This window comes from Neomonachus schauinslandi, chromosome 7 (genome assembly GCF_002201575.2).
Source record: "Neomonachus schauinslandi chromosome 7, ASM220157v2, whole genome shotgun sequence".
Classification (NCBI taxonomy): domain Eukaryota; kingdom Metazoa; phylum Chordata; class Mammalia; order Carnivora; family Phocidae; genus Neomonachus; species Neomonachus schauinslandi.
Genome location: NC_058409.1, coordinates 93,820,123 through 93,833,712, shown reverse-complemented (window position 1 = coordinate 93,833,712; position 13,590 = coordinate 93,820,123). Strand labels below are relative to the sequence as shown.

General features: G+C 42.8%; 1 protein-coding gene across 3 annotated transcripts in view; it reads left to right on the top strand.

Moving 5' to 3' along the window:
• Positions 1-13,590, top strand: part of TENM2 (teneurin transmembrane protein 2) — a 923,271-nt gene that overhangs the window by 723,867 nt on the left and 185,814 nt on the right. For all 3 annotated transcript variants that reach the window (XM_021701194.1, XM_044917119.1, XM_044917120.1), the window contains one exon: positions 15-220. In XM_021701194.1, the coding sequence (XP_021556869.1) occupies positions 15-220 (206 nt within the window). The remainder of the gene's footprint in view (positions 1-14; positions 221-13,590) is intronic.

Sequence of the window (13,590 nt, the reverse complement as noted above, 5' to 3'; positions counted from 1 at the left end):
TTCCTGTTTTCCAGTGCCCTGGTCATTGAAAAACAGCAGCATAGACAGTGGTGAAGCAGAAGTTGGTCGACGGGTGACTCAGGAAGTCCCCCCAGGTGTGTTTTGGAGATCACAGATTCACATCAGTCAACCCCAGTTCTTAAAGTTCAACATCTCCCTTGGGAAGGATGCTCTCTTTGGTGTTTACATAAGAAGGGGACTTCCACCATCTCATGCCCAGGTATGACCATGCTCGATGGACCTATGAGTTTAAAGAAATTCCCACTCCCTACCCACTGGGATGACTATAATTGAAAGTTGGACAATAACAAGTGTTGGCAGGGATGTGGAGAAATTGGAACATTGGTATATGGCTGATGAGAATACAAAACAGTGCAGCTATTGTGGAAAAGAATTTGACGGTTCTTCAGAAAGTCACAGCTAGAATCACCATGTGACCCAGCAGTTCTACTTCTAGGTATATACACACAGAGAACTGAAAATGTTCTTTCTCATGAAAACATATACATGACTGTGCAGAGCAACATTATTAATAATAGCCAAAAAGGGGAAATCACCCAAATGGCCATGAACTGATGAATGGATAAACAAAATGTGACCTATGCATACAGTGAAATATCATTGAACTATAAAAAGGCATGAAGTGTTGTTACATGCTAAAACATGGATGAATCTTGAAAGTATGGTACTAGGTAAAAGAAGCCAGATACAAAAGGCCACATACTGTATGATTCTGTTTATTGTCCAGAATAGGAAAACCCATAGAGACAGCAAGGAGATGAGTGATTTCCAGGGAGGGGGGGGGGAAGGGAATTGGGACTGACTGCTGGAAGGTATGGGGTTTCATTTAGGGGTGATGTAAATGCTCAGGAATTAGATAGTGGTGACGATTGTACAACATGGTGAATATACGAAAAAACTACCGAATTATAAAATGGCATAATTTATGTTGTATGAATGGTATCTCAAAAAAAAAAAAAAAAAAAAAAAAAGATGACATTCCTACCTGGTGAAGTCAGCTTTGCCAGCCCTGGAGGTTAATCCTTGGGCATTTTCATTTCAGGTGTTCTAGTTATTGGATCAATTTGTTACAGTATCAGTAGGAGACATCCCAAAGCGTTGTGTAAATTAACCAAAATTCAGCCCTTTCTCCGTGATTTCTACTCCTCCCTCTACTGAGTTCCTTGGGACGTCCATGGCACTATGAAAGTGAGATTATCCCCAGTGTTGGGAATGAAGAGATTGGATTAGATTATGGGTTTCATTGTTTTTCCTCTCATCCATCCTTTAATTTGTCCTGGTAGAGATTTTATTACATACACACCACTGGGGACAAATTAACACCCACCTAGCTTGGTTTTCTTTTCCAATAAGAATTGCGTATCCCGAGAAAAACCAAGTAGGGCGTTCCTGCCTCATTGGCTTTCAAATCCAGCAAGTACATAAAGAAATACATTAGGAAAATACCCCAGTGGAAGGAAAACTTCCTTAACTACTCATTTTATCCAGTCAAAGATGACTTTAAAATGTGCTGGAAAGGTATTCATCTAGAAAATTGAATTGAAAGAATTGAAAGCTCTAAACCCATTGGCAAATGCAAAGGAGTCAGGCCACCATTTCTTTGTCTTTGGCTCATGGCCGACATTGCTCATTGATGGCTGCACTTTTTCCTCGGTGAGCTCAGTGCACACATAACCTCCAACAGAACCCTCAAGGCAACCACTACCAACTGACCAGTGTTGGCTCTCAAAATGAAACTTATTTGCAATCCCATCTTTACAACCTGATAGAATCGAAGAATCAATATAAAGGACTAGAGGAGGGCTGTGGGACTTTTTGTTTTGTTTTCTGTTTGTTTTACCATACACAGCCCAGGCTGTAGGGACCAATGTGTAAAGTGGCGATCAATAAATCCTCCATCCATCCATCCATCCATCCATCCATCCATCCATCCAGAAAAATATTTATTGGTCTAGGCACTGATTATTCAGAGATGAGTTAACATAGCCCCTGACCAAGCAGAACTCCTGATACAAAATTTTTATCTGCTCTTCAAAGAGATTCGCATCCAGAGAAAGAGAGAAAGTCAGCTGAGAGGCATCCCTATGGCATTTCTGTAACTTCTGGCCAGGCAGCAGGGTGCTGCCCTGGGAAGTTATGCAGATTGTGAGGTGGTGTCCTGACCTTCAGACTCCACTGATTCTACCACAGCACAGGGAAGGACTTGAGGTGGTGAAATCTGCTTATTGGCCTTATTCGAATAAATATGAACATGCCTCTGGGCACAGCTGAGAATAACTTTCCTCTCAGTCAGTTGGATGCAAGGAGCTTTGCTGGAGAAAAACGCTTCTTCCCGACACTGTACCAAAGCACTGTTAACCCCCTTCCCTTGCATGCTCTGAACAACTAGTATCATGGAAAAGCAAATGATCATGGCAAGTTAAGTCGGTAACTCCCTGGAACTGAGGGATAGTGGACAGCAGGCAGGAACATACTCTGCCCAGTTTCCCTGCTGTTCTGACATTCAGGACTCAAACCCTCAATGACAATGTCTTTTCTTTTGTGGCTACACCACACTGTCCATCTCCTGCCAGGCTAGTGATTGTTCTAGCGGTCGTCCTCTCAAAATAGCTCCACTCCAGGGACAGCCTCATCACAGTTCAAGGGAAGGGAAATGAATAGGCATGGGCTGATGTACGCTGAGGGTTTCAGTCCAGCGGCCAATTTGGGAGTTTAGCGTGCATTAGAGGGTCAAGTAAGTGAGACACAGTGCAGATGCTTAGAAATGCACAAGACAGGTACAATATAGGGGCACTTCTTAAAAAAAAGAAAAAGAGAAAAAACCGACTCCCTACACAGTGTCACATTCAGTCACTGTCATTACGTGCATTCATGTCCATTTGATGAGCTACATTTCCTCGAGGAGACGGTGCTTAGCTCCTTGCAGGGATAGGTGACTAACTCACATCTCGAACCATTATAGAATTTCTCATTTCTATTGGCATATCCTATCAAGGAACATAAGTTCTATGGGGATTGGCAGTCTAGCCAAGGTGACTCATTTGAGCTGGAAAGAAAGAGAAAGAGAAAGAGATGGGGAGGGGGGATGACTATGAAATTCTATTGGCTGTGTTGCATGAAATAGCTATGCTTAAATTTTATTGAGTATCATGCTTTGACCAAGAGCCTACAAGGTTTAGTATCCTTGTCCAAGGATATTAAATACAGAAGAGAATCCTTTCTTACCTCAAGAATCAGAGTGAGTCCCTGTTGAATTTTTGAATGTAGCTTTTTACAGCGATACACAGGCAATGTGGCATGGGGGAGAAAGTCCTGGAATTGGAGAGTTCAGGATAGAGGCCCTGCTTATATTAACCAGGAGATCTTAGACTTTGCCCTTAACCTCTTTTAGCCTCAGTTTGTCTACCTGTGTCACCTGGCTCACAATGGTGTTGTAATTACACCACCACAACAGAGGTAGAATGGGAAAACACTTTTTCCACTAAAGCATAACGTAAAGATAGCATATACAAGTGTTTCGTGGTACTAAGAAACTCTGTGTGGCCCTAGCAAATACTGTATATAGATGAGCAATGATGTAAATATAGCTTCTTCAAGTAAAATTAATTTTCTAGTGTGTTTTCCTTCTTATGGAAGAACAAATTGCATTTTCATTGTAGAAAAAAATTTCAAAACAGAGAAACAAAAGGAAGCGAAAAGAGCCATAATTTTTACCCCTTTTGGTGAATGTTTACATATGTTTTTGCTATAATAAAATCTATCAGTTTGCGGGGGGGGGGGGGAACTAAGAATCTAAATGGCTTAAAATAACAGAAGCTATTTTTCGTTTACCAGGGGTGATTTTGCCCCCAACGCAGATGCTTGTGGCAACGTCTGGGAATATTTTTGGTTCTCACACAGGGACAGAGTTGCTACTAGCAGCTAGTGGGTCACCCCTAGGGATGCTACTAAACACGTACGACAGAGAATTATCCCTCCCAGAGTGTCAGTCGTGCTGAAGTTGGGAAACCCCACTTCACACGTTCGCATGGATTAAAGAAGCCTTGGCACAATATCAGCCTCACTCAAGGACACAGACCTATAGAACCTCCACTCTCAGGGAGATACTAGTTCTGTGTAGCAAAGGAAGGAGAAGGTGGTGAATTCTGGACCCTTCCCTGAAGACTTCTGCTTGGAAGTGACGCATGTCATTTCAGCCTTTGTCTGACGGACCAAAGCAAGTCCTATCCTAACTTCAGTGGAGCAGGAAATACAATCTTATGTTGACCCTGAGACATGGAGCACCAGATAAATCCAGGAAAAGCCCTACTGACTTACAATAAAATGTTGAGATACCTGTCCTTGTGGCTAGTGTTTGTGGACACCTTTAATCCTTTCCTGAAAGTCAACCCGTGAGGACTTAATACGAATTGCCAAATTGTCCTTCTGAAAGTTTGCACCAGTTAATGCACCCTAACCTCCTAGCTACCAGCAGCAGGGCATAGGTGCCCATTTTATTTACCTGAATCCTTACATACCCTGAGTGTTTTCATTGTTTAGTCTTTGTCCATTTGAAAGGCAGCTATTATATTGTCTTTTAAATGCAGCATTTTGACACCCTGTATTGCATTTTTTAAGACCTAGACAAAAACAAAAACAAAGTCAATATAAACCAGTCTCAACGGACTAATTCGAATTCTTAACAGGGATGGTGTGTGAGGAAGCCTAGTGCATCTTGCCAGGCAGTTGAAATCAGACAAACTGTGTCAGATTTGCTCAACCTCAGTTCTGGAAAGGAACTTCAGACTTGAAGCAATAATAATAATCTGACCCAGCTACAGTGCTAGGCATCAAAGGAAATTTCAGAGGTTGTTGCCGCAAGTTGGGGTCTTGGGTGGTTAAGGGGGTGAGCAAGTTTGCTTGACAGTTCATCACTGATTGCTACTGATATGTCAAGCCAAGTAAAATCCTTTGTGAGAACAAGTCAATAATTGGCAAATGAGGTACATGATTAACCTGAGACAACAAGATGCTCTTACCGCTTGGGAGCCCTGCTGAGACTCACCTTCTCTACAGTCCTGTTTAGCAAATATTAAAAATGCCTATTTCATCACTCAGACTGATGGAGCCATGAGCCCAGTGACTTCCAGAGGCAACTTGGAAGCAGAGAGTGGGCTTGCAGCTCCAGCAGGATTCTTAGAGGGAGATGCTAGGGATTGTGTGGCACTGAGATAGAAGCAGATGCCGTTGACCCCCAGGGCTTTACACTGAGATGTGTCTGTGGGATGGGAAGCAATGCTAGCCACCAGACACATTAAACAATAGGGAACTATTTAAGAGACCACAAATTGCTCCAGGATCATAGGAAATACTCTCGAATCCAGGAGGTGGAGCCTGTGTGGGCCAAGATAAAATGAGCTGAGCACACATTCCTATTTGTCTTCATCAGCAGAAAACCCCTAAATGACATTTTTTAAAGCAAATTTATAGATGGCGATTAGTGATGTTAGCTTTTGCCCCCTTGGGTTTATCCCTTTCAGATTCAGAGCCTTCTTTGAAAATGAACTCTCACTTTTCTTTGTCCCCTTCTCTCTTCCCCAAGTATGTAAACGGCACACAGTTGCAGTCTGAGGTGGGACTGGCTAGGTCCCTGGGACATGGGGACCCTGAGTGCTCTGAGCACCCTGCTTCTCTCCCCATGCTGCCATCTCCACGCCCTTGTGGTGCCCACTGACCGGTCAGATGGGCTCTCCCCGGACTTCCCCCTTCCTGTGGAGTGTGAGCTTCATGCAGAGGGAATACCAGAGTATGACTGTCAGCTTGCATAGCACATCACATAATGATTTAACTTCATTTTGGAGGGAGGCATATTTTTACAGGCATGTTTTTCAGACCTTTCCTTTCCCAAAGAATTTGAGGTATGGAGAAAGAGTTTGTGAAACCAAAAGAGACTTGGTTTCTTCTGTATTGTACTAAAAGTACTTTTGGAAAGGTCTTTCTCAGGAGGCCCCTTGTGATTATCTGGTGCATCCTAACAGGAACCGAAACTGCCACTTAAATGAGTGGATGCCCTCCTGGGCAGCCACCAAGCAGAGCTAAGGAGAAATCTCCAGGGATGCTTGAGTTTTACAAGACAGCTAGTGTTGAGAGAGGTGCATGGGAGGACACTGTGGATGTTTTTCAGGAAGGGAAATGCTTGAGAACATGGAACTCAGGGAGAAAGACAGAAACTGGAAAGACAAGGATGAGTAAGAGGGTTCAGCACCACATTGCGTATTTAGACTGAGTAGACTCTCAGAGGCGCTGTAATTCAGGAGCTTGCAAATTTCCTAGGCAAAGACCTTTATCTTCAAGTGAGATCTTATGTAGAACCCCATAAATAAAATGGATAAAAGCAATGATTTTATTAGCATAAATATAGTGTATAGTTCAAATCCGTATTTATTATAATATTAATCTTGGTATATGTATGTTTACTGTTTGTGTAACAGAGAAAAAACTCTCTACACAGATAGAGACACAGGGAGAGAGACTAAACTCATGAGAATGGTCACCTCTTGGAGTAGGTAAGGAGAACAGGACTGAGAATTAGGTTCGAAAAGCACTTGCTTTGATCCATAATAAAATATTAACAGTAAAGCAAACTCCCTCCCCATCTCCAGCACATGCACGAAGATTGGAAATAAATATGACAAATGCTAACATTTATGCATTGGAGTGGTTCAAATACGGATATTTGTTACCACATTCTTTATACTTTTCTTAATTTTTGTAATGTCTCTCTCTTTAAGGAAAATGAATTCATGACAAGCTTGAATCTATTGTGAGTAAAAGAAGAATTAGGAGGCTATGGATGGTGACTATAATCTTATATCACTCAAGATTCAATTTATTTATATACTTTGTTTTGTTTGTACCATTTTGAGAAAAATCACAATGAATATATATACGTAGTTGCAAATCACAACAGTATTTTCTTTAATCATTTCCCTTACGGGCTCTGACTACTCTTCAATTAAATTGATCCACAAGCTTGAAAGAAAAGCAATAGGGAATAATTGTTTCAAGGCTAAATCACTTACTATATCTAACAACAACTTCCATCCCTTGCCTTAAATACAGAAATAGAGAGGTTGCACCCTAAACTGAAAGTTAGCTTTGAAACCTCTGCACTAAAATACACACGCGCACACACACACACACATATAGATATATACATACACCTATAATATAGATATATATACATACATCTATACATATATATATAACCTTTGTGGGACATGTTACATGTCCATTTGCAATTGCACTCCTGGTTTCACATTCTGGCACAAACTTGTATTTCTGCTCTACATGGCATTTGGTGGAACAGAATCCACCAGTGCATTTGCTTATACAACTTTATCTGAGCAAACACACGCCAGTGTGCATTCAAAGAAAGCCGCTTGCAGATCGATAAGCTTCCTAATAAATGAGAGTTACAGAAGTTCAAGTCTACATTCAGAGATATTAAGAAAAGCTTTATTCCAACATCTTCACAAAAATTAATGGCTTTTAAAAAGTTAATTGAAGCCCCTTTCAGGTTAAGGATGTTTCGTACAGAAGCAAAAGTTGTTATAAGACAAAAATATTCATTAATCATCTGATCACTTATAAAAATGTTCTCCACTCAGAGCTCCCTCCCCGTGTAACACTAGTTATGGTCGTAATAGTCAGCATTAGCTGGGAGCTCAATGTGCCTGGGACTGTTTCCTGTGAATTATTTTATCCTCACAACAACCCAGTGAGGTAGGCATTGTGAGGAGCAGTCCCATTTTACACATGAAAGAATGGAGAGCCTCAAAACTGGTGTGTCGGGGCTGAGCAGTCAGACCCCTCTTTGTTCTCGTTTCTGGTAGGCGCTTTTTTCCAGGAGCAGCCTGCACAAAGTACGATGTAAACACCATTGCTGATGGACTACAGTTAAAACTCGTGCACAAACAGGAATTTTATTAAGTCAGTGACAGTGGTGCCGGAGATCTGCCTTAAAGTGCTGGGGGGAAGCCTTGGCAAACATGGATCTGGCTGAGGTAAAACGCAGCTAAATATGCAGCAGCAAGAAGTAACCAGGTGACAAAATCGGCGCTTCCAGGAGGGCAATTAGAATAACACCAAGAGAGGTCCTAGGACATTTGACAGAGACAGCCAGTGTGTTTACAGAAATATCCCTTCTGATGGTGTTACACCCGTCAAGCTCAAGTGATGCTGCATTGTTCTCGAGTATTCCATCGATTCGGAGATGCACATAATGCTCATCTTTGACATCTCTGAGACCAGGATGTGTTTTGCAATCGATGCAGCTGAGAGACAATGAAATGTTTGCCATCACATTTTTGTGTAGGGATGAAAACTAAATGTGCATTCGAACAATTAGACTATGGTTCCTAGTATAACCTGAATTTTCCTAAGTCTGTGGTAGAAATAATTTGTTCATAATTAGAGCTTCATTCTTCAAGATGAAGTCCTAATCATGTTCCCATTTGTTAAGGGCATTCATTTTAAGTGGCCTTTTATTAATTCCAAATATCCTCAGATAATGGGTCCTATTGTATATATCAAGTCATTGCAGGGATTTAAATATAATTTTCAGAATATGTAAATACACAGATACAAATAAAGCTTAAATAAATATTCTGTGGAATGCCAATGCTGTTGTTTCCAATACAGACAAGCGTGTGCAGAAAAGTACAGACCAGTCCAGACTGCCTGGTCTTGAATTTCAACCTCTAGTACTTCGAAGCTGTGTGGCCTTGGACAAGTCACTCAGCCTGTCTCTGCCTCCATTACCTCATCTATAAAATGGAGACAGTAATACTACACATTCATAGCATTGCTGTGAGATTTAAATGCGGTAATCTTTATAATGCACTTGGAACTGTGCCGGCACATAGAAATAAAAGAAAAAAGAAAGAAAGAAATGATAGAAGCTACTAATACCATGTTTTTCAAAGCATCTATAACACAAGTCCCCAAACAAGCAATACAAAACAAATCTCAATTTTTTAAAATGATAACCTTTATTTATGTTTTTCTCATTATAAAAGCAATATATGATGATGCTAGGAAACCTAGAAAACAACATTTTTTTAGTATATTTTCCAGACAGTTTTCTGTTCACATGTAGCAATCGTTTTTACCAATATAGGAGTATACCACACATGCAGTTTTTACCCTGATTCTTTGACTAAAGATAGGTAGGGAACATCTTTCTAAATCTGAATATTCTTCCACAAGCTCACAAATAGTCCATTCTAAAGATTAAAAATTTTTGGAACCAATCTCCCTTTTTCAGCATTATAATCCTACTAGAGTAAACATCTTTGCAGGTTTATGTTCATGTATTTTTTTAATAATTTCCTTATGATGAATTCTTAAGAGTGGAATGGCTAGCACAAAGGATTTACAATATGTCAAGCTTTTATAACAATAATAATAGGCGTAAGAATAGCTGATATTGATTGCTTAGCATGAGCCTGGCCCAGCTCCTAATGGCCCTCAGAGGTGGGTGCCTTTACTTTCTCTGGCTTAGGGACTGGAGAGTGGAGATTCAGAGAGCTGAAGTAACTTGCCCAAGGTCACATGGCTGCCTGGGAAAAGATTGAGACCAGGCCCCTAGAGAAGCTGCCCAGTGCCTGCTATTCTGTTCCTCTTCGGTGCTTGGGAAGCCATTTTGCGACTGGACACATTCCCAGTTCTCTCCCCCTCTTTGGGGATTTGATTCATTTTCACAACCAGCCCACATAAGACCCTCCTATTGATCTTGGGAGGGCAAGGAGCCAAATGTGACATTTTTGATAAGCCATTGGCTAAAGACCATTAGATGGGAATGTGCAGTAAATAAGAACTCACATCAGCAAGGCACTGAAAAGCAAAACCTCGATTTTCCTGGCCTTGTGGGAGAGGTTTTGCGCCTCTTGGAATAGCCTTGAGGTGTTCATCAGTTTTACTGAACTTGACCTCTACACTGTGGCTCACTTGGTCTTCAGAGCAATACCTTCTGCCCTTCTCCAGGGCTGGATTGAAAGGCAGCCTGATAAGGGCATGAGCTTGTGGGAAGACGAAGTATGAAATCTATCCATGCTTTCAGCAAATGTTTGTTGAATGTCTATAGTGGGGATACAGAGATGAAAGGCATTGGCCCTACTTTAAGGAGATGGGGACTTGACAAGTTAAGTGACAATGGCAGCATGACGTAGCGAGGGCCGTGAGATGCAGAACCAGACCCAAGATAAGAATTGACTCTCTGGAATTGGCCGGCTCTGGGTTTGAATCTTATCACTGCTATGTAGTAGCTGAATGTTTATGGCCAAGTCTCTCTAGATTCAGTTTCACCATCTGTGTGATGATGAATGATGAACTCATAAGTTGTTGTGAGTATAAGTGAGATAATGCCTAGCAAACTGTAAGCACCCTATGGAGATCAGTCAGTCAGTCAATCTGACTGATCTACAACCCTTACAGCTCCCTCACAGGTAACTTAGCAACCATTGGTCTCTACAGGGAGAATGGTGAGGTGTCTGGCAGAAATCAGCACAGGCACACAAACTGAGTTTTAGCTGGTCCTCCTCAAGCCCCTGATCCAGATTGCAAAGATCAGGGTCTTCCAACTCGGTCAAGTGATTCCTGTCCGCCTCTCAATCGTTGTGTAAATATGTGAGGTGGCAGGGAATTTGGAATACCTCTCCTGGGGCACAACGCACTCTGCATCCAGCCATGTCCAGTCCAAGCACAGCTCTTCGTGGGATGGGAGAGGGTGGACAGCATGCCTCCTGCTAGCACTCCTTTCTTATATGTTTCCTGAACCAATGCCATGTATAATTTACAGAGTTTGTGCATGCCCCTTGTATGATAAACTGATTACATGTTAGCTATGATGATTATTAAGGAGTTGGGTACAGGAGGTTTAAGAGCATAAAAAATAGGTCACCAGATGTAACCTGTGTGGGATTTTAGGAGAGCTTCCTGGAGGAGATGCTAAACAAGCAGAGTCTTGGAAGGCAAGTTATGCAGATAAAGGAAGAGGCAAGAGAAGGGAAGATCTTTCCAAGCAGAGGGCAGTGAAGATACCCCTTGTTCTGTGCACTGTTGAAGCTTCCCATGATGATTGTCCTCTTTTTAGAAGCTGTGCTTTTCTTTAGCCATCACTCACCAACAAGGATATAGCTTTTCCTCTCAGCATGGCTCTCACAAGACCAGGAGCTACCGAGGAGGACAGCCCGCTCTGGAGGTTTCGAGGCTGTGGCCCTGTGTGGAGTTTTTGCCATGTACACAGCCCAGCTAGGAATGCATGTTAAATCAAAGGAAAAAGTGGCCCCATACCACAAAGCTCTGAGTCACCCTTGTGAGAGGGAATAGGTACTGAGGGAAGGTCTTGAGAATAGGAGATCAGGACTTAGAATTTTCAACTATTTCGCCCTGTTCTCAAAAATTTCATATGGAAGGGTTAACAATCTCCCAGGGAGATTCTGTCTTCAGGTAGAGCCATCATTCTGCCAAAGGCAGGCCATAATATTGGATTTCACCGACATTAGCTGAGCACCTATTGTGTGCTGTGTGTCAAGGGGCTGCAGCAATGGACAAGGCAGAGCTGATCCTGCCCTTGTGGGGCTAGTGGGCAGTGGCATTAAGACCCCTCCAAGAACTCCCAGGAAGGGCTAGCCACCAGGGAGTGCATTGTCCTTGCCTTGCCCTGGCCTCATTGTTTAGGGATTTTCCTTGTTTCCCTTGGGAACCCACTCTGGAAGAGCTGCTTGGGAGGCTGGCTGAGATGCTCACCATATTACTCTTTAGTAGTGGTAATTAATCCATTTCTATTCATTTTTCATCCCTCCTTTTTCACCCCCCAATACCAGAGACATTCAAAACATACTCTTGAAACCTGAAAACCACCATTTTAGGCTTGATGCGTGGGAGAGAGGGGAATTGGCAGAACCCACAATCTGCTTATCTTCAACTGGCAAACCACCAAAGCCACTGCCAAGTCAAGAAGGCCTTCATAGGAGCCAAGCACAGTGAACGCACCAAGAGAGAAGTTTTGCTTCTTATTACAAAGAAGGCTGTGGTCTCAAATTTTATAACTGTTTGTCAGAGCACTCAGCCTCTGCAAATCTTCTACCGGCCTCCCATCATGCTAAAAGGAAAATCTGAAGTTGTTCTGGAATGTTCCACCCTTTGAAGGAAAAGACTGTTGGGTTGCCTGCTGGGTCTCCAGCGCTCATAGCAGTGCTTGTCCATAGTAGGTGCTCTGTAAATGTCTGATGGCGCATCAGTCACCGTCCCTCTGCACACTGGCCAACCAGCCATGTCCTCCTCACTCCCTCACTCCACTGCCCTGGCCCTTCTGCTCTCCCCTGGTCACGCCAAACTCACTGTCTCAGAGCATTTGCATTGACTGTTCTCTCTCTCTGGAATGTTCCTCCCCCAGGTAATCACATGGCTCCTTCCTTCCTTTTGTGAGGCCTCTGCCCAAATACCATGTCCTCAGCCCTTTCCCAACAAGGGAGTCTAAAACTGGATACTCCTTTATACTTTATCACAGGCCCTGCTTTCTTTGCCTCACATCAATTTAGGTGTAATTTACAAGCCACTCAATGCCCACATTTTTAAGTGTATAGTTTGATTCTTCAAATGTGAAAACTGTCTGAGTAAGCACCACCACAGTCATGATCTAGAACACTGCCACCGCTCAGGGCCCCCTGTGCCCCATGCCTGCCTCCTCCCAGCCCACCACTGATCTGCTTTCTGTCTCTAGAGATGAAATTTGTCTTCTCTACAGTTTCATAAACAGGGAACCCTGAGCTCTTTTGTTTCTGGCCTTTCACTCAGCCTAACGTCTGTGAGATTCACCCACATTGTTGTGGTATCATTGGCTCATTCATTTTATTGCCGAGTAGATTTCCAATTGTATGGATAGACTGTTAATTTGTTTGTCCATTCACTTGTTGATAGGCATTTGCATTGTCTTTGATTTGCTTTCTGTTTTGTTCAAAGCTCTCATCACTCCCTGGCATTCTACTCCCCCATGGCAATGTCAACCGCTGGAGAGCTGGAACCTTGACCGCAGGACTCACTGCTGGAGCCCCAGTGCCCAGAGCAGAGCCAGGCACATAATCGGTGCTCAGTATCTGTTGAATGCAGCAATACTATTACATTCATTTCCCTTTGTAACATAAGGCCTGGGCAAGGCACAGGTTTGTGAGCTATGCCTTAAATCTATCCCTTCTGTGAACCCCAATCTAGAGAACATTAGGCCTTCCAAGTGAAGTCAGATGTTAGCGGGGCTCCCTGCCCAACCGTGCCCGGGCTAAGTGTGTGGGCGCCTTGTGAGCCTGCCTATGACTATGAATTCCTGTGGCTTATTCCTCTTGCATCACTTGACTCTCACTTGCCTACCCTGAGACATCCAAGAATGGTGCTTACTCTCTTTGCTAGTTTCCATAAGAAATGTGGCCACATCTCCCCTTTGTTTTCTTTTCTCCTTGGATTTGGGAGTGTGAGGAGGGAGTCACAGGAAGAGGCCGTGTTGTGGCCTGGGGAGTCCCCAACACCTTGCTG